The sequence below is a fragment of the Octopus sinensis genome, linkage group LG5, assembly GCF_006345805.1.
Source record: "Octopus sinensis linkage group LG5, ASM634580v1, whole genome shotgun sequence".
NCBI lineage: Eukaryota > Metazoa > Mollusca > Cephalopoda > Octopoda > Octopodidae > Octopus > Octopus sinensis.
In genome coordinates, this window is record NC_043001.1 from 42555152 (window position 1) to 42575333 (window position 20182).

At 34.8% G+C, this 20182-nt stretch overlaps 2 protein-coding genes and 1 long non-coding RNA gene across 4 annotated transcripts in view; all 3 read right to left on the reverse strand.

Annotated features, from left to right (window-relative positions):
* The window catches only part of LOC115211818 (folate receptor gamma), a 29013-nt gene extending 24566 nt beyond the window's left edge, over window positions 1–4447 (reverse strand). For both annotated transcript variants that reach the window (XM_029780525.2, XM_036503350.1), the window contains exon 1: window positions 4439–4447. The gene's annotated coding sequence lies outside the window, so the exon portion shown is untranslated. The remainder of the gene's footprint in view (window positions 1–4438) is intronic.
* Window positions 4448–7708: 3261 nt separating this feature from the next.
* Window positions 7709–20182, reverse strand: part of LOC115211775 (leucine-rich repeat-containing protein 58) — a 31213-nt gene continuing 18739 nt past the window's right edge. The window contains exons 2-3 of the mRNA XM_029780450.2: window positions 18930–19333; window positions 7709–8960 (exon numbers count right to left, since the gene is read on the reverse strand). Coding sequence (XP_029636310.1) covers window positions 8767–8960; window positions 18930–19333 — 598 coding nt within the window. The 3' untranslated portion in view covers window positions 7709–8766. The remainder of the gene's footprint in view (window positions 8961–18929; window positions 19334–20182) is intronic.
* Window positions 9256–15583, reverse strand: LOC118763645. Its single transcript, XR_004999409.1, has 2 exons — window positions 10678–15583; window positions 9256–10490 (listed from the first exon to the last, which is right to left on the reverse strand). It is a non-coding gene; the product is annotated as an uncharacterized LOC118763645 (long non-coding RNA).

Here is a 20182-nt window from a genome sequence, read left to right on the forward strand (position 1 = left end):
TGAACAACAAAGCAATTGCCAAGATTTGAATACTTTCTTCATAAGAGTCATGTCGGACCTCTCATGACTCAGGTTCGAATATAAATGGGTGTCCAGGAGTCAAGCAATTAAGTGACAATTAGTAATACAATTAAAATGAATTGGTGTTAAGTTCAGGTTTGTATTTTTGGATGAAATATGTCTCTTTATTGAGTTGGGCTTGTGTAGAAGTTTCTTTAATTACTTAAGTTGTTTGTTGCTTTTGACAATTTTAATGTCAAGTAAAATTCTTTTTAGTTTTGGGTCCTTGTGTAGTATTGGTAGGTTTTGTATGATTGTGCTGAATCCTTCTTTGTTTCTGGGGTTGTATGTGGAAATGCAGGGTAGTGTTTTAAGGAGAGGTTTGTCAATGTCTTTGGTTTTTCTTAATGTCTTGGTGTTGATAGATTTGGCAAGAAGAATCTGCACTATTGTCTCAGAGAAAAAAAAAACTTGAGATTCAAGATTACAAGAACTGAAAAATGTCCTCCTGGATAGATACCACCCAATCCAACTCATTAATGAAGGAATAAAACGTGCCAAATCTATCAACACCAAAACATTAAGAAAAACCAAAGACATTAACAAACCTCTCCTTAAAACACTACCCTACATTTCCACATACAACCCCAGAAACAAAGAAGCATTCAGCACAATCATACAAAACCTACCAATACTACACAAGGACCCAAAACTAAAAAGAATTTTACATGAGGGTAGAAATTGATATTAATCAATTAACATCAATTTAAACCAGTGTCTAGCATATTCAAAATTATTTTATCAATTTTCATTTGCCTTGCTTATTTTTTACATTTTGGCATTTGCTGGGTTTTTTTTCTTCTTGAGGACACACTCTTTATGGTAAGGCGATTTGACGTCTATCTCTAGCATATAGGAATCCACTTTAGTGTCATTCCTCTTATTAATTGTAATATGTATGTATATATATATATATATATATATATATATATATATATTTGTATCTATGTGTATATTTATATATGTATGTATATATATATATATATATATATATATATATATGTGTGTGGAGGTGCAATGGCCCAGTGGTTAGGGTAGCGGACTCGCTGTCGTAGGGTCGCGGTTTCAATTCCCAGACCAGGTGTTGTGAGTGTTTATTGAGCAAAAACACCTAAAGCTCCATGAAGCTCCGGGATGGGGTGGTGGCGATCCCTGCTGTACTCTTTCGCCACAACTTTCTCTCACTCTTCCTTCTGTTGGCCTGCTCGCTTAGCCAGCGGGGTGGCGTCATTTGAAGGCTAAAACAATGTGAAGTGCATTGTGACCAGCGATGTGTAGCAACACATCTGATAGCCTGGTCGGTCACGGTGGTATATATATATGTATATATATATGTATGTATACATATATATATATATATGTATATATGTATGTGTGTGTGTATATATATATAAGAAGTATTGGGGGTGATGTACAGAATGCTGGATGGTTGTAAAAAATATATATATTTACATATCACATTATTTCTTCAAATCACATATTTAATTACATATTTAACCCTTTAGTATTTAAACCGGCCATATCCGGCCAAAATAGCTAATCTGTTTTATGTTCAAACTGACCAGATCCAGGCTCTCACACCTACCCTACAATGTTATTCTACATTAAGTAATTACACCATCAAGATCTTGAAGATATGAGATAATGCATGATTAATTCAAATCAATGGGAATCAATAGGCATTATGTTTGATAGAATAATCTGAACACTAAAGGGTTAAGTGCTTTCAACTGTAGTCTCATCATAAATGTCAGTTTGTAGAGTTTTGCCTGTTTTTATATTATTGGTGAATGAAGTGGGGGGAGAGAGAGAGTGTGTATATAATGGGAAATAGAGGGAGAGAGAAGGTGAAAGAGAGAGGGGGGAGTGATAGGGAAATAGAGGGAAGGAGAAGGTGAAAGAGAAAGAATATGGGTATGTGTGTTTTAAAAATGTGTTTTTTTCTTTTTTTTCCTTTTGGGTCCTTTTGTATTTTTTAGATGACCTTTGTATCATCACTCATGTTGATACCCAGGCCTCGCACTGATTTAGGCTCTGGGATTGTAATCCCTTGTGGACTAGTGTATCCTATAAGTTTCATATTCAGTTCTGGATATTGGCAGTGCAGGGCTTGGAATTTTTCAGTATTAAACTGCATATTATTGTCCTTAGCCCGTCTGTAAATTGAGTCCAACTTTTGCTGCAGGTGTTCAACATCGCTGGGATTCTGTATTTTCTGCAAGACTTTAGTATCGTTTGTGTAGCTAGCAAAGGTGGCTATCCAGGCAGTTGAAGGTATATCTGAGAGGGCCACTATGAAAAGCAGTGGACCCAAGACAGTGTCCTGTGGAACCCCACTCACTATTTGTGTTTTCTTTGAGGTGGCTTCATTGGCCTCTACTGCCTGATTTCTATTTTTCAAAAAGTCATGTAACCACTCTCCAAGTTTTTCAGCTATGCCAAGATAATGCCATTTGTAGCATATCATACCACGATCAACTTCATCAAAAGCTTTTGCAAAGTCAAGGTATATTACTTCCACATTTAAGTTGTTAAGTAACTTCCTCAACACCCAGTCATAGTGCTGTAAGAGCTGGGTCAGGCAGCTCCTACCTGATTGAAAGCCATGCTGGGTACCACTCAGCAAGTTATTTTCTTCAAGGTATGCGATTAGTTTCCCTCTGACTATTCATTCCATGACTTTGCTGATGTGTGAAGTCAGTGAAATAGGCCTATAGTTTTTTGGCATCTACTCTATTTCTTCCTTTATGGATTGGGCATATTATTCTGTCCTTCAGTTTGCCTGGCAGTCTGCCATTTGCAAGAAAGTTCTGGAAGAGGATGTGCTAGGGCATGCTTACATGATTTGAGGAGGATTGCCTGGAAACCATCAGGACCAGCAGTTGAGTTTGCATCAACCTCATCTATGGCTAGTAGTATATCCTCTTTACTAATGTCAATGTAATCCATCATAACTGCCTCACTGGTTATAGGTGAGGCAGCAAAGAAATCCACTGGTTCATTCACTTATCTGTGTTCCAATGGAGTGGTAAAGGCACTTTTGAACTGGTCATTTAATACCTCACTGGTTCTGGTTGGACTATCTGTGAGGGAGCCATCCTTTTGGAAGAGCGGTCCTATTTTGCAGCGTACTGATGCTGTTTCTTTGGCATAATGAGAGAAGGCCTTTGGGTTTGATTTAATGTTTTTTATAACCCAGGCTTCTTTGTCTACTCTCTCCCTCACATAAGATTGTTGCAGGCTTTTTTCAGTCTCCATTAGTGTTGTTTTTAGATGGGACCTTTCCCTACTTTTGGAATGTTGGTTGAAGCGATTTGCAAACTTCGTCCATCGTCTCATGAGGATCTCCCTCTCCCTTGGAATCTTGTTCCTTTTTGTGTTGGCCTTGTGCTCTGAGACATATTTCTGGCATGTGATTTACAAAACAGACATGAAATATTCTAGCTTCATGCCAATGTCTGGTGTGGAGAGACATTTTAGCCAGTCTTGTCTGAGGACTTCTTTTTGGATCTATTTCAAGTCTGCTTTGTGGAAGTTCAGATTGGAGAGATTTTGGGTGCTTCCTTTAGGCTGTCTGTCTCTGGCTACTTTTGGTCCACACATAGACAGCTCTATTATGTTATAATCCAAAACTAATGACGACATCACTTTCACATCATGAACAATGTTCATATTGTTTGTGAAGCAGAGATCCAAAATGTTATTCGCCCTAGTTGGTTTGAGCACAACTTACTCCATGAATAGGGCATTGGTAAGGTTGAGCAGGGACTCCACCTGTGCTTGTTTGCAATGAGTCATTCCTGAGAGCATGAGGCCTTTGGGCCATTTGACATTGGGGAAGTTGAAATCACCCATAAATGATGTTCCAGTTTCATGAGGATTTCTTTAATTCTTATGAGGCAATCTTCAAATTTGCCCATGTGGTTTGGAACACCTGGTGGGTGATATGTATTGCATATGACTATATGGTGTTGCCTTATGTATACTATTAGTGTCACATACTGAATTTGAGTACGACAGTAAGACCTGGGGTGTGAGTTCTTCCCAGATATATACAGCAACTCCACCATGCCCCCTTTCTCTTCTGTCTGTTCGCAGTATGGTATATTTTGGTACATGTACTTGTGATCCTCTATATCAGGGTTCAGATGCTATGCATAGGACTTGATTGCATGCAGCAAGGTCTCAGGAAAAAGATTTTGCTTTTGTTGTTGTGATGCAACAAGCCCCCAATATTTAGCAAAAATATTGACATGACTGTACAGGCATTAGGGGAGGCCATCCCACATCTGTTGATTGTGGTGGTCTTGCAGAGTGGTGGGCAAGGTTCCTTGTTTGCACTTGATGTAGCCAGGTCAGCTGCTGCCTTGTGCATAACATCTGAAGAGCACACTGCATTTGTATAGTTTTTTTTTTTTTGGAGATGATTGGTGCTTTTCCTCAGGGAAGTATTTCTCCTTAAAGCCCCTGTAGTTTTGGTGAGGTCTCGGGTGAACAAACCAGCAGTTTGTACTGTCTTCCCCATGCCAACACTTGCCTTGCAGGTAAAATTTGCATGTCCTTGACTGCACTCCAAATTTCTTCTCTAGGATTCCATTGGAGCCTCCATATTTGAGTTTTCTGTTTTTTGTTTGATGGTTTGGGGTTTCAGTTTTAGTTATTTCATATTTTCCTTTTCCTTCTTTATGTTTGTGCTTGTGTTCTTTCCTTCCCTTTCTGGTGGTAGTGCTTGCATCCCTCTAGTTGTCCAATGGAGTGAGGGCTCCATTCCTTTATAGGACAACTGACACAGGGAACTTCTGGTTGTTGCTTCTTCAGCTTCCTTATCATCCTGATTATTCACAGGGGTGGGGGATCCATTCTTTTGTGGGACCACTGAATCAAAGAGACTTCTGGTTTTTGCTTCATTTTCCCTATCCTTATCAGCCTTGTCACAGTAGTTTTCCATGATGACATCAAGAGTGTCAGTGAGTAGTCTAGTAAGGGTATAGGATCAGATGAATTCATTTTTCTTCCGCTCTATCTGCTCAATGGTTCTAAAGAAGCCATTGTTTTTCAGTGTAGCAGTGATGATGTTGTGTGGTGGATTGCCACTAGCAATCACCCATGCTTACAACAGAAGATTCAAATCTATACTCTCCCACTTTGGTGCCATCTTCATCTTATTCTTATTTTATTTATTTTTATATTTCTTAGTTACATAATCAATCATTATTACAAGGAGGTGCTGAAAAGTTCCTGGCTTTAAGGGTGTTGCAAAAGGCCTGATTAGAGGCCTAACCTTCCAAGTTCTTTTACAAGGCTTAAAAAAACTGAAGGACCGCTGCAATAAGTATGTGAATCTGAGAGGGGAACATATTGGATGAAATCATAACTGATCCTCCTGTATTTTCTTTTACACAAAGCCAGGAACTTTTCAGCACCCTCTCATAGTTTGTTGTATTTATCACTACTTACATATGTTTAGTGGGAAGGCAATAATATAAATCATATAACTTCATTATATGGAATATTTGTAAAGAGCAGCAACTATCCCAGTCAGAGTGGTAACTTGATGTGTGTGAACAAGATTCTAAAATCTCAAGTATCCTTGTATAGCTGTAATTAGGCAACATACAAAATACAACTTGTAGCATTAATGCTTCCTTACCTTGCATTAATAAATTCAAATTGTCCTACTTTGAAGAGAGATGAGTTATGGAAGGTTGACTTATCCTAGATATACTACAAGATCTTCAAGTACTGTCATTGTATTCACTTTATTATGCTTATAATACTCTTTCCCTTTCTCTGGTTTGAAAAATGTTTACTAAAGTTGATTTCTATAAAAATAATCAATAATCACAATACTAGTGTATTTAAAAAAGATACATTGGACTTACCATTATTACTAATTTTGTAGAACTGGTAAATCTATTTCCCTGTGTTAGATCCAATGTTTCTTTTTGCAAAAAATATAATATTCTGTAATACATAATGAGTTGAACTATTGATAATTAAATATCTTCCCCAGCATACTGAGAATTAGTTTAAAAATAAAAGGATCAGTTGATTCTTTACCCATTTCTTTCTAATATCTGAAAAAGAAGGGGTCTGGAGTAAAATAAGGGGTGCTAGATTGATTCCATTTTGTATTTGAATATTTCTAATTTATCTTATTTTCTCTGATGCAACAAGAATATGTTAATTGAAAATATGACAGTGAAGTGTCTGAATAACTATCTTAGGGTATTTAGTTATATCCTTTCTTTATATTTTTGAGTTGAAATTCAGTTGAAGTTGGATTGACCTTTCATTCTTCAGCTATCAATAAAATACTTTACAAGTTGGATACTCAAGCCAGTTTAATTAATTGTAATGCTCACAATCAAATTTGTGTCTGTGCAGTAAAGTTAGAAATTACGAGAGAAGGGAGGTGGCACTTTGAGTTCAAATTTCACCGAGATGGATTTTGTTTTTCATTCTTCTGACTCCAATAAAATGAATATCCTTAAGTTTGGTAATTAAATCAACTATATTACTCCTGATAAAAATATAGCCCATAGCCATTATAAAACATTGTTAATACCATTTCATCAAAGGAAAATTCTGTTACCTCCTTCTCACTGAGCCAACAATTCATAAAGAAAAAAAAAAAATTTTTTTTGTTATAGAGTTTTATAAACATGAGTGGGTATCTTATTTTATCTGAAACATGAAATCTAGACTTGTGATACAGTCTTGACTTTATGCTGAATATAGAGACCGAATTAGAAGTTACATGCATTTACAAGTCAGATTTGATTTGAATACAAGTTATTTATGAGAACAGAGCTTAAGTTCGGCAAATAAAAACACTGAATTTAAGTCCCCCCAATTACTAAAAGCACAGAATTTTAGCAAATAGTATTTTTTAAAATTCTTCTTCCATCAATCTTACAGGTGACCAGTTCAGTTTTTAACTATAACGCAAACTACTCTGATTCAAAGCCTAACTGTGAAAACAAAATTTTTTAATTTGTGTTCTTTGTTTTGAGCCAATTCTTTTAACTGATGAAAATGCTTAATCCACACATGAAGCTTTTGTTTTGAAAATTATAAAACAGGAGCCTAATAATTTATGTTGAATTTCATGAGTATTTTATGTGAGGTTACGAAGGTAAAGTACTAGAGTATTGGTAGAATAGCCATTGATTTATACCCCTGAGGTATAAACACCGCTAGAGTTTGAATGAGCAAAAAGTAAGCTCCACTCCTACTTCACTATCAAAGTGATTATCTGTAAGAAGGATATCCAGTTGTAAGACATTGAGAAATTGATGTAAAAAAACAAAAATTAAAACACACTCTCCAATCTGTTGTAAATACTTTATTTAAATTCATTTCTTTTTATAAATAAATAAAATTAAATACTATTGGATTTTTAAAAGTAATATAATTAGACAAGTTATAACAAGTAAATTACTATATAAACAAATCATTTTCTTTTTAATAACAGCATTCATTCAGTTGATTTGTATTTACTTTCTTCAGTAAATCAAATGCAATAAAATCGCTGAATTTTGATGAAATATGAAGATATATTTAGAAAAATAAATATGAAAGGCAAAACTTATTTTTGAAGATGGTCTCTTAAATATAAACTGCATGATTGTGTGTATGTGTCTGCTTTTCACAACTCCTAAAGTTGTAGTTTAACCCTAAGTCAGCCCTGATTGAGCAAACCTATGATCCAAGGCATTTTAGTTGCAACCATCCCACACTTTTTTTGTATATGAGAGACTAGATTGTTCAGTATAGTATACTTAAAATAGTGGGGTGTGATTAGAAAATTTGGTTATTATTTTCTAGCAGGTCATGCAACTGCTGACTCAACAACTTCATCTCTATAGGTAACTAGACTTGAGTAAGAAAATGAAGCTTGGTTGCAGCAACATTACACAAAAATTGCAAACATTTACATGTTGGGAAGCATTAATACAAACTGACTTTCCTATTTATTTTAATAAATTTAGCTAGATGTAATTTAGAATAACATATTTACATATGTAGAGTATCTATCTGTCTTTATATATATATATATATATATATTATATATATATATATATATAAGAGAACCACACATACAACCAGCAGTAAGTAATATGCTATAAATGATGTAGCTGTTTAAGTGATATGCATTTCTACATAACACTCATGCCAGCAACCAGGTTTTTAATCACAGTTGAATTCAAATTAGTCAATGGTAAATCATTAAATGTTTAGTATTTTAAAAAATTCTTTACCTGAGATAAAAATTGGTTTCTATTCACAGAACATAACAAGGCAAAACATGAAATAGTGATTTTTCCCCTGAATTTTCTTAGTTGTTGCTATGTGTAAATTTAGAAAGAAAATTTACTATTTATAGTATTAACTAACTTTTTTTTTCTATGTATTATTGCAGAACTAAAGACAAATCTGACAGAGGACCAGCCTGCAGAATAAAATAAGACAGGATAAAATTATATAGTCAAAAGGTTTTGTTGTTTTTTTCCCTTTTTCTTTTTAAGTTATAAGATATTTAATCAAAGATAGATTATTTGAAAAATACAGTTCAATAAACTTTGATTTTCATGAAATGGCTTTTGTGACATGCAGGGAGGATGTCTTAAATATTTTGAACATCCAATGGCAGTGAGATTAAATCAAATGCAAAGGGGTAAAATATTAACAATTTGTAAATAATTATCCTAAAAGAACTTTCTTCATGATTCCATTAGCTACGTCCTCTTCATCTGTTTCTGTGTCACTGTTACCTCGCACTGACGGCTGGGATGTGGTACATCTTGGAGTACACAAGTACTGTAACAAGGGCAAACGATACTTGCCACAAAAGTCAACAAAGTTCACACTTTCAAAACGTGATGAAAAGTAAACACCTATAAAATATAAACAGATAATTATATATATATATATATATTCACCATGTTGGACCACTGAACTCAACAAATTTTTTTCTCATTCACTCTCTATTTATTGTCTCTTATTCTTTTTTGTCAAAGAGTGTAGGCTCAAAACTTAAAAGACTTTTCCATTTTTTTCTGAGTGTCAAACTAATACACTTGCTTGTTGTTCCTACACCTGTCTTCATCTTTGTTTTTCTATAAATTTGAACTATATATACACACACACACACACATTGACATTTTAGTACTAATTTTTACTCATAGTTTGGACTTTAGACTCCTGAAAAACTTGGATGAGCTGGTGCAGTTGTGCACGCATTGGACAAGTGTGTTTGGCACTATGCAGGAGGACAAAAGTTTGAGTCCTAAGGTCTCTGGTTCTCCCCGTCTTACTCTATAGTTGTGAGACTTGGACACTGTCTGGGGCCCTTAGGAGCTGCCTGAACTCACTTGGTAGCAGGATGTTATGCAAAATTATGGGTTACCATATTGTATCCAACCAATAGCTCTGCTCAAAAACTGGGATGCATCCTGTTATTTGCTTGAATTGGGAGCATCTGTTCAAACTGTTTAGCCATGTTGCTTGATTTTCCAAGCTAGGCCCTGCTTACCATGCTCTCTTCACTGAGGATCCAGCTGGGTTGACAGCTCATGTTGGTCAGCTACATGGTCACAGCAGATGAGGAGGTATCACGTGGAAATGAGGACTGACTGGGACTTTGTTCAATGGGTTGTCTGGAAGGACCCAAAAATATACCAACAAATGGTGACTGCAGTAATGCACTGCAACAATGCATACCCCAACATCTGGCCTGACTCATAGTGCTGATAAAATAGAACATTGCATATGTTGTATTTTAAAGGGAAATTTAATTCAGTTGTACTTTGCTTTCATTCAGCCTGTTAATATATTTATTCATATGTCACCAAGAATACATACACACACATTCAGTAAAACAAAATAGAGCAAGTGATGAGTTAGGTAGAGGAAGCTTTTGACAACTAAATTTCAACAAGCTGTCAGGAAATATTAGAAAACAAAACAAAATTTTGAAAAATTGAAAATATTTTTGAAAGAAGTGCCTACTTCACTTACAGTCTACTACATTTAAAACAGATGGCATTACTGTTATACCTCCTTTCTACTATCATGTTCTTTATAATTACTGATCTCTTGTGACTTCCTTCGGCTTTCTTACGTTGCTAATTATCAATGAGAACAAAACTAAATAGTATTTGGTAACTATAAGCTTTTTATCAACTTAATGGATATATTAAATCATATGTCAGTAGCAAATATTGTATAGTACTCCACCACTAGTCTTTAGCTATAAGAACTCATGATGATTAAAGCCAGCAATCCAGCCTCTTTGTCTTTACGTTCTCCATCTATTCATCTTATTCTCTCCTGCATTTGCTTTAATGAAGTTTGAAAATGCTGAGGAATTTTGTCAAATAACCTTGTCACTTTAAAACAGGAAGTTTATGCCACAGATAGATGGTCTCAGATAGATTGGTATCAAAAGGGTTAATGTCAATAGTAATACAAAAGAATAGTAGAGTAGGCTGTTAAGTGTTACCAGGATAATATCAAGGAAAAGTTCAAGCCCTAATCAAATCAGTATCATCCAAGTATGTGGATGCAGAGTCAAAGTCAATATTGTGGTGGAATAATGTAGGTATAAAAGACCAAGTGAAAGGTTTAAAAGAAGCAGAACAAGTAGTCTGAATCCTAATCAAGAGGCTAGGCAGAAAGCAAGAATCAAGTTTTCTTCAAGGAAAACTTAGAGTTAATGCCCTACTATAAAGAGAAAAGCTATGGAGGATTCTAAATTGCAAGGCAAAATGTTTGTATGAACCAAGATGTTATTGACAGTGCAAAGAAAAAGAGGTGTTGAATTACTACCATGAAAAGTTGTAGAAGGAGAGTAAATATCCATTCCACATAGATCCAACAGAAACTAAAGGGATTTAGCTTGATTAGTAAGGGTAATTAGTTAGATTTAAGCAGTGAATGCTACTGGAACATTCAAAATAGTTGCAGAAATGTTAGCTCAAATGTCTGGCAAAAACTATCCATTATAAGGCAAAGAAATGTAGAGGAGAAAAGTAATTATCAAATTTTTGATTCACAAAGTCACAACTGTTGGAAGTTATTAAGTGTTTTTGTTTGGATAAGATATTGTCTCTAAATGGAAATATTACATTTGTGCATCCATATTCACAAAGAGACAAATACAGAACAAGTTATTACTTAAGGTCTTACATTCTGTATTCTAGTGGGTAATGGAAAAGTCAAGTGTAGATCAGGTAAGGAAGTGTTTATAGGAAATTTCAGGATGAAGCTTCTGTTCAGCTTAGGTTTTAAAATTACATTCAAAATATATATCTTTGTGAACTTTTTTTTGCTGGTGACCTAGTTGTCATAGCAAAATATTTTGAAGAATTAAAGAAAAAAAAAGGCCTTAAAATGAAAAACCCAAAATGTCAACATGACAAAAACCAAAACTCTAATTGGTAGAGAGAGCTGAAATCTGAAAGTGATATAGTTTGATATGTTTGGGAAGAGTTAGTGGGATCCTAGTATTATGTAATTAGTGTAAGCAATGAATATACAAAAGATACAGTGGGAATTCTAGAGAATGGTTATGAACAAGGATTTCAGATGTGCTACATATACAAGAGTAGTTAACCAAATAAGCACTTATAAAGTGAAGTCCATAAACTTCTCAGATGGGTCATCTGAGATAGTAATTTCTGTTCCCTTTTTCAATTAGGGGTATTTCTAGAGAAAGTATAGCAGCTTGAGTAAGAAAGGAGTGAAAGAAATTCTCATATTTATTTGTAATAAGAGGTTTCTCTCTTCATGCAAAAGACGCTGTATGAAGAAGTGTGATGCTGCATGTTTGTGAAACACAGGCATTGAATACAAACGTCTTTCAGATTCTGAAGAGAAAGGAGTCAAGTGTGAGAGATAGGATGTGCAACACTAATTTCCATGAAAGGTTGAGCATAGAAGAAGGGGTATCAATCAATGAGCGCAAGAGACTATACTGATTTGACAGGAGATACAAATGCACTACAAATGATTAGAGGAAATGTGTTATGTACTAAGAGTGAAAGATACTTCTAGTAGTAGACATGGAAAGAAACAGTGATGCCTCAGTAGGTTTGGTCTCAGATAAGATAATACAGAATTAAGGGAAGTGGCGATGATGATAATGGTGGTGTGATCATTATTATTGTACCACATCCATTACTATCCCTACTATCATCAACATTTCAATATCCAGCATGAATTGGACAAGTCTGTAATAATTCTCCCATTGAGTAATCTTAACTGTGGGTTCCTTTAATCACAGTACTTTTTATTCAGTCATTCATTTGCATTTATTTCTCTGCATACTAAACAGGTTATAATCAACTTATACCTCTCCAATAATTAAAGATCCTCTTGTTTTATAAGCATATAGCCTACTTTTTATACAATGTGATAAATCTTTTGCTGACTGTTTTATGACTATCCATCATTAACCTTATTCACTATGCTTCCACGTCCTATATTTCCTCAACTATTTATGTCACTTAAATAACAAGGTTTATCAACTATTTATGATCAGGAGCAGAGTATAGGTAGAGGAGTGCATGGGGTACATGATGAGGGCCCTTATGTATGTGTTTCAAGTTAGCCAAGAGAGCAAAAGTAAAATGAAAAAGAAGTGGAGGTAGGGTGTTGATGAGAGAACCCGTTACACTTGAAGCAGTGTACAGAAAACAAAAGAGATCCACTACCATCCTTGGTCACACCAGCAACTGTGAGATTGAGAAGAGGGGAGAATGATCAAGAGAAAAACAATGGGGATATGAGAGATAGATAGATGAATGATAAAGATAATGTGTGATTAGAGGTTCAAGTAATGAGGGCAAGTATAGGAATGTAAATGAAGTCAATAATATAGACTTGACAGTACACACACACACACGCACACACATATATGAACCACAAAAGGTCAGAAGGTATAAGAGATTAATATATTTATTTAACCACTTGACATCCTTACACACACACACAATTTTAACATCCATTTTGTTATGCCCGGATGGGGTAGTCAACAGCTTGTAAAACTGATTCTTGTATTCAACTAACACATGATGTCAAGACATGAAAAAATCTCGCTCACAAACACACACTTATACATATATGTATTATAATGGGTTTCTTACAGATTCTGCCAACCAAATTCACTTGCAAGATCCCACTCATGTACCTGTTAATTCTCTTCCTAGTCAATTGTGCTACTTCAATAATTACTGCTCTCTAGTGTGTTAAACTTTATCCTTGTAGCAGTTGATGATGTTATTACACCAGTCATTAGGTATAACACCTTCCTGTACAACCTGATTTAGTATGCAGATGATTTGTCCATATCACACTTTGCCAGATATTTTAAGTATCATGGTGGTGATTTCTGATGGACTAAGTGCCTTCCTGCTACATCCATTATTTTGCTGTCAACTTGAATGGTTGGAGTCTGTTGGATTTACTTGGTGTAAACCCTTTTTCTTCTATGTTTTTCTTCAATAAACAACCTTTCACAATAGCACTTCTATGACTTTTCATTCTCTTTAAGAGGATCATTATCCTCCCATACACACTTCCCCCCAACTGTCTTGATTTTTCTCTTGCACATTGTCTTGCAATCAGAAATGTCAATGATCTTTACATGGTAGAACAACAATAATAACAACATTATGGCAACAATAGGCATTTGTTTTTATATATACACTGAAAAAGATTGATATATTCATAGAAAAAAAAAACTACATTGCTACAAAACAAAAAGAAAAAAATATTCTTGGCCTTTAGTTTTGTTTAGTTTGTTGTCTAGCTGAGAAGAGCAGCAATACTTATGAAACTGAATAAATCTTACTAAACATTCCCGTTACCTTTTCCTTTATACTACTTCAGCATTTTTCTGGCAAAATAACCAAACTAGAACATGATAGGTTACGTACTGAAATATATTTAGAAATGATAGGCTACGTACTGAAATATATTTAGAAAACAATGTCTGCTATGCTGTGTTAATGTACTCAAACATTTTGTTAACAAAACACATACTACTGAAGAGGGAATATTTTCATTTTATATATAATCTTTGATATCACTTGATTTAACCTTTTAGCATTCAAACTGGCCATCTGTAAGCCAAATATTTCACCTGTTTTATGTTCATACCAGCCAGATCTGGATTCTCACACATACCATAGAATGTCATTCTAAAAATAAACAATCACATCCTCAAAATTTCAAAGCTATGAGATAATGCATAGTTAATTCAAAACATTTTGAATAAATTAGCATTACATTAGATAGAGTAATCTGAATGCTAACAGGTTGATACTGATTAATTAGACAAAGCAATATAAGGATCAATGTAGAGCAGGAGATTTTGTAGACTACTAATAATAATTACAAACCATTAAAATACATCTTGATCTTTTACCTTCACATCACATTTTAATGACTAAACAAGTATCTAATATTTTAATTAAATTCCCTTTTTTGTCATCACCTTATTTTACACTGCACAGATATGGTAATTATGATAAACATTTAAAAAGCGAATTAATTATTGTAATGGTCAGTGTAGTATTATGTACAATCTACAAGCACTTATAATCATCAATATTGATTTGTTCATCTCAGAGCGATCTTGTGTATATTATGACCAATAACACAGAACTGGCATAATCATGTAAAAACTTGAGTGTTAGGCTTTTGGACTCAATTGGAAGATGATATTTTAACATATCTATGTGATATAAAAGAGCTAAAAAAAAAGTCTCAATAAAAAAATAATGATTAAGAGGGAGAAAGTTCTGAAAACTTTCAGATCCAGTTGTCCTAAATCTACGTTGTCCTAAATCTACATAAGAATAAGAATGTAATTATCTGTCTGACTTAGCCACAACCAGGGCTGGCCTTAGGAGGTGTGGGGCCCAATTGGGTGAGGTGAGGGGTGGGGGAATTTTCAAGGGTCCACCTCCAATTTCCGTGGGAAAAAAAATCATTTGCGACATATTAGGAGATGAGATTAGTTGACAGTACAAGGAAAAAACATTGATCACTGAAATTGAGGGGTGTTAAACTATAAATTTACCAAAAATTTTCACCATTAGTAAGCAAAACTACATCTAAACTACACTTTTAAAAAATATCCTGGAAAAAATTAGAAAGAAATTCCCCCATCTTTCTCTCTATTACTGTACACACATACGTGTGTGTATGTATACAATTCACCACACATTAAAAAATACATATACATACAATCATACACATACTAGCATAAACATGCATACGCATACATTCACACAAACACCTTAACAAAACAAAACCACTATGAAAAATAATTGAACATTTAACCTTTGTTTAACCATGTCTCTTTGACAGAAATTCCTGTAGCCAAAATACTGAGCACTGAATTCTTTTACACACACACATTTAGCCTTTTGCTTTTCTCATTTTTGTTTATTTTTGCTTTCTTTAATTCAGACACACGCACATAAAATACTCTTTATTGAAATAAAAATGTTTTCTCCAAAATTAAACATATACAAAGTATGTTTATAGCAACTCACACACAAAAACATATGCTCACGTATCATCATCATCATCGTTTAGCGTCCGCTTTCCATGCTAGCATGGGTTGGATGGTTCAACTGGGGTCTGGGAAGCCAGAAGGCTGCACCAGGCCCAGTCTGATCTGGCAATGTTTCTACGGCTGGATGCCCTTCCTAACGCCAACCACTCTGTGAGTGTAGTGGGTGCTTTTATACAATTCACCATACACTTTTATACAATTCACCATACACTTAACAACCATATACATACTCTCACACACACACAAATGTTTTACCCAAACATGCCCATACACACATGCATACATACAATTGACTCTTGCACTAAAAATACAAGCAAGGCTGACTCAAGCAATTTTGGATGAATGGGTTTATCTTTTGGTATCTTGTGTCACTAAAGTGTAGAAAGTATGTTTTATTTTTCTTTCTTTCTTTCTGTTTTGAAGAGCATTTTTATGAGGCCTGATTGGGAGCAATCAGTCCAATTGGCCCTAGCCACAACTTTCATGAAACCTTTTTTTTTAATGTTTGAAACTCCTGGACACATTCTATAATAGTTATACTTACATTGCAAAATATAACAATATACATTCAATGAAATTCAAATATTACAGAAATATGACCACTAGGTTGGGCACCAAATAATATATTGAAGAAGATAGACAAACTATACAAGAAGCTAAGATCTCTTAAAAATTATTAAATGTAAGATAGAAATGAACATTCTTTTAATGCTAAGTGTAAACAAACAACACTGTCATACGTGCAGTATCATTCATTTGCAATCTCCAATGGAAACATGTCCAGCCTTTTTGATGTTTGTGTTCAAAGGAATAAAACAACATTTGAAAAAAATGTGGGTTGGCCATAGAAAATCTGTCTCAACAAATTTCAAATGACACATGCAAGCATGGAAAAGCAGACATTAGAACAATAATGAGGATGATGCACTATCCTATGAATGATCATTTAAATTAGAAATAGAGGAAGAAAAAATTTCAAAATTTTCAATTTCTCTTCAATGATGCTATTTATATTTGTAGGAGCACAACCCCACCCCACATCCAATGGATGGTGCTGAGTTGTCAAACATTTAAACCAAATTTTCTCAAAACAACTTGTCTGACCATCCGATTTTGTGGCATTATTTCATGCCAGCCGGCTTTTTTTGCACAAACTGCACGTGCATTTTTGTCACATACGGGTAGGAAATCATATATGTTGTTATAAGTTTGTAAAGACCATGAAGTTGGTTAAATGTATATATAGCATCAGTTACTGTAATTGCACATCTAAATGAACTTTGATGAATTTTCAAATATAACTAGTATTTTATAAACTATTAGATAGAGTTTGATCTATACATTTATTATAAAGTTATGCAGTATTCTTCTGTCTGTTTAAAATTTTTTTAAACTTTTGGTTACAGTTTTATTTGATGAAAAACAGCTTCTCAAGCTGTTGTATTTTATGCTGGTATGCAGCCCAAGTTTCACAATAGTCTGATATACCATGACTAGTTTTGAACCTCAGAATAAGTGTGTGAAAAGCACATTGTAGTACCAGCAAGAACAAAAACCACAAGAATCCAAACTATCATCAATAAATACCAACTAAAATGGTTCGGAAATGCAAAATGGATGCCAGACACAAGAACCAAACAGATCTCATACTCTGAACTTGCAGGCAGTCATCAACTAAAAAAATGTAACTTGATCAAGAAGATTATGCCATTGTTCAGTATCCTACCTGATATCATCATCATTTAATACTTGCCTTCCATGCTGGCGTTGGTGAGACAGTTTGACAAGAGCTGGCCAGGTAGAAGACTGCACCAAACTTCTGTAACTATTTTGGCAGGAATTTTACATCTGGATGCCCTTCCTATCACCAACTACTCAGCAGAGTGAACTTTGTGCTTTTTACATGTCAGTTTTGGCAAGGTTTTTACAGCTGGATGCCCTTCCAAATGCCACCCTCTTTACAGTGTTAACTGGGTGCTTTTAAGAGGCACCTGCACTGACAGGTCACCAAGTGCTTGCAAGACAAAAAAAAATCTCTTGAGAGGGGAGGGAGCATTGGAGGAGGTGATCTTCTGTCGGATGATGAAAGGTTATAGTGAGACATCGAGACAGAAACAGGTGTCTTGCTCTAGAAGAGGTACAAAGTTACCTGGCAGAGAGAGAGAGATCAGGAATGAAGACATCAGGTGTGCTGCTGCAAAGGAAATACATAGTTACCCAACCTGAAAGAAGTGCAGGAGGAGAGAGAGAGATTGGGAGACAGCAGGATAGAGATGGTGGCAAAGTGCCAGGCATACTCACAAGGAATGGGGATCAGAACATAAATGGGATGGTTGAGTGAAGGAAGAGAGAGATATAGATGGTGGCAAGAGCCAGGGCATACTCTTGAAGTTCAAACACCATAATATAAGTGATAGGATATTGTGATGGAAGCGTGATTAAGGAGTGCAGAGGGGGGTATGGTAAAAATCTGAGTATATACAGAGTCAAGGGCTACGGGATAGCAATGATTCAGAGGACAGGATTGAGGAGTGAGAGCTAGGCATAGTGTATGAAGAAGGAAATGTGAAGAAGAGATGTAGATTGGTTTGTTGGAGTAGGTGGAAAACTAAGATGTGGAGATGAGCAAATGGAGAAGGATTGATTGCTGCAGACCTTCTTTGATACCAGTAGGATGAAGGAAAAACAATGAGAAAGAAGAAAAGAACCCAGCAGCAGCTTCTTGGATAGACACAATACTGCATCTTTAGTGTCAGTCCTGCATTAAAGCAATCTATGTGTACAGCCATGAAAAATAGAAGCAAAATTTTCAATGATAAATGAAGAGAATAACCTAACAATATTCTTGACTTTAATGCAACACTGAGGAAAATTGTACTTTGATTTGTCAATTTTAGTTTTGTTTTTGGTCCAATAAGCTAGTAGAGTGTACATTGCTGATGACAATTTGCTTGATGTTATTTATTCCTTAGGCCTTGTTTTGTTTTCTAACTAAATTTTTGTACCTATCTAAATGCACGTTATTTGTATCAAAATATATACACTTGCTTGCTTAGTGTAAATGTGAATGCATACACCACATACATGTAAGATAAACATACACACAAACAATTTTCAGCAAAGGCCTGGTGTATGGTTAAAATAAAGGTTAAAACTGTATTATTTTATTATTTATAAGCATGTGTTCTATGCAGCACTTTTGCTAAAAAAATTTTGTAATTGAATTTGTTTCTGAGATACAGAAATCAAAATCTTAAATAATAAAAATGAAACTTACCTTTACATTTTGGGTTAACACATCTTTTAGCAGATTCAAGGTATTGGTGAAGGTTTTGGGGCATATCACCTACATCATATTTAATTTTTTCAACTTTTATTGACCTTCCTGCTAGCTCCAATAAGGAAGGAGGATCGCAAACTAGATCTTTCACAAAACGAACAACAAGAGGATTATTTCGTAGACTAAGTTCAATTAAATTGAGAGAAACTATCTCTTGAGGTAGCATAGAAATTCGATTGTTGTGGAGGCTGAGAGTCCTTAATTTATGCAGCTGACCAAGACTTCGAGGCAGAGTATGTATTTTGTTATCACAGAGTGCAAGTGTGTTAAGTTTAGTGAGACATCCAACTTCAGCAGGTATCTCAGTTAACTGGTTACCTCCAATATACAGCACTTCAAGGCTACAACATAAAAAAGAAACATAATATAATGAAATAATTGATAAATAGCAAAACAAGGAGAAGAAAATAAAATGCAAATTAAACTGAATTTCAATTAAGTTGAAATTGATAAATCCCTGGACATAAGTGCAGGAGTGGCTGTAGTTAAAAAACTTGCTCCCCAACCACATGGTCTTTGGTTCAGTTTCACAGTGCAGCAGCTGGGGAAAGTGTCTTCTATTATAACCCCAGGTTGACAAGCCTTGTGAGTGGATCTGGTTGACAGAAGCTGAAACGAGCTTGTATAAATAGATGTGCGTGCACCCATGCAATGACATCATGTGATGTTGTAAACCAGTCTTCCATGAAACACATGTCTGGCTATAGGGAAATATTTCCTTGCCAGGAAGCAGGTGATGATAGGAAGGCATCTGGCTGTACAAAATCTGCCTCTGTAAATTCCATCTGCCCATGCAAGCATGGAAAAGTGAATGTTACAATGATGATAGTAGTTATAAGTTTTAGTTTTGGTTTCAATAAAAAAAATAGCTAATAGAAATGAAAAATATTCAGCTCCATTCAACTTCATCATTAAACCGCACTCAAGTATCCTTAATATGAACCAATGTTAACATCATCCTGTTACACTAAACATCACACATCATTCAGTTAAATATCACTCAGTTACAAATGTCAACCACTTTGACATTATCCAATTAATGTTAAGCATCAACTGCATTAATCACAAGCAGAAATCCTAAACGCATATCACATTAAATCAACCTACTTTGAATGTATTCTCAGGAATACCTTTATGGTAATTTTATTGACAAACTGCAATTTACTATTAAAAACACAAGACAGATTTTA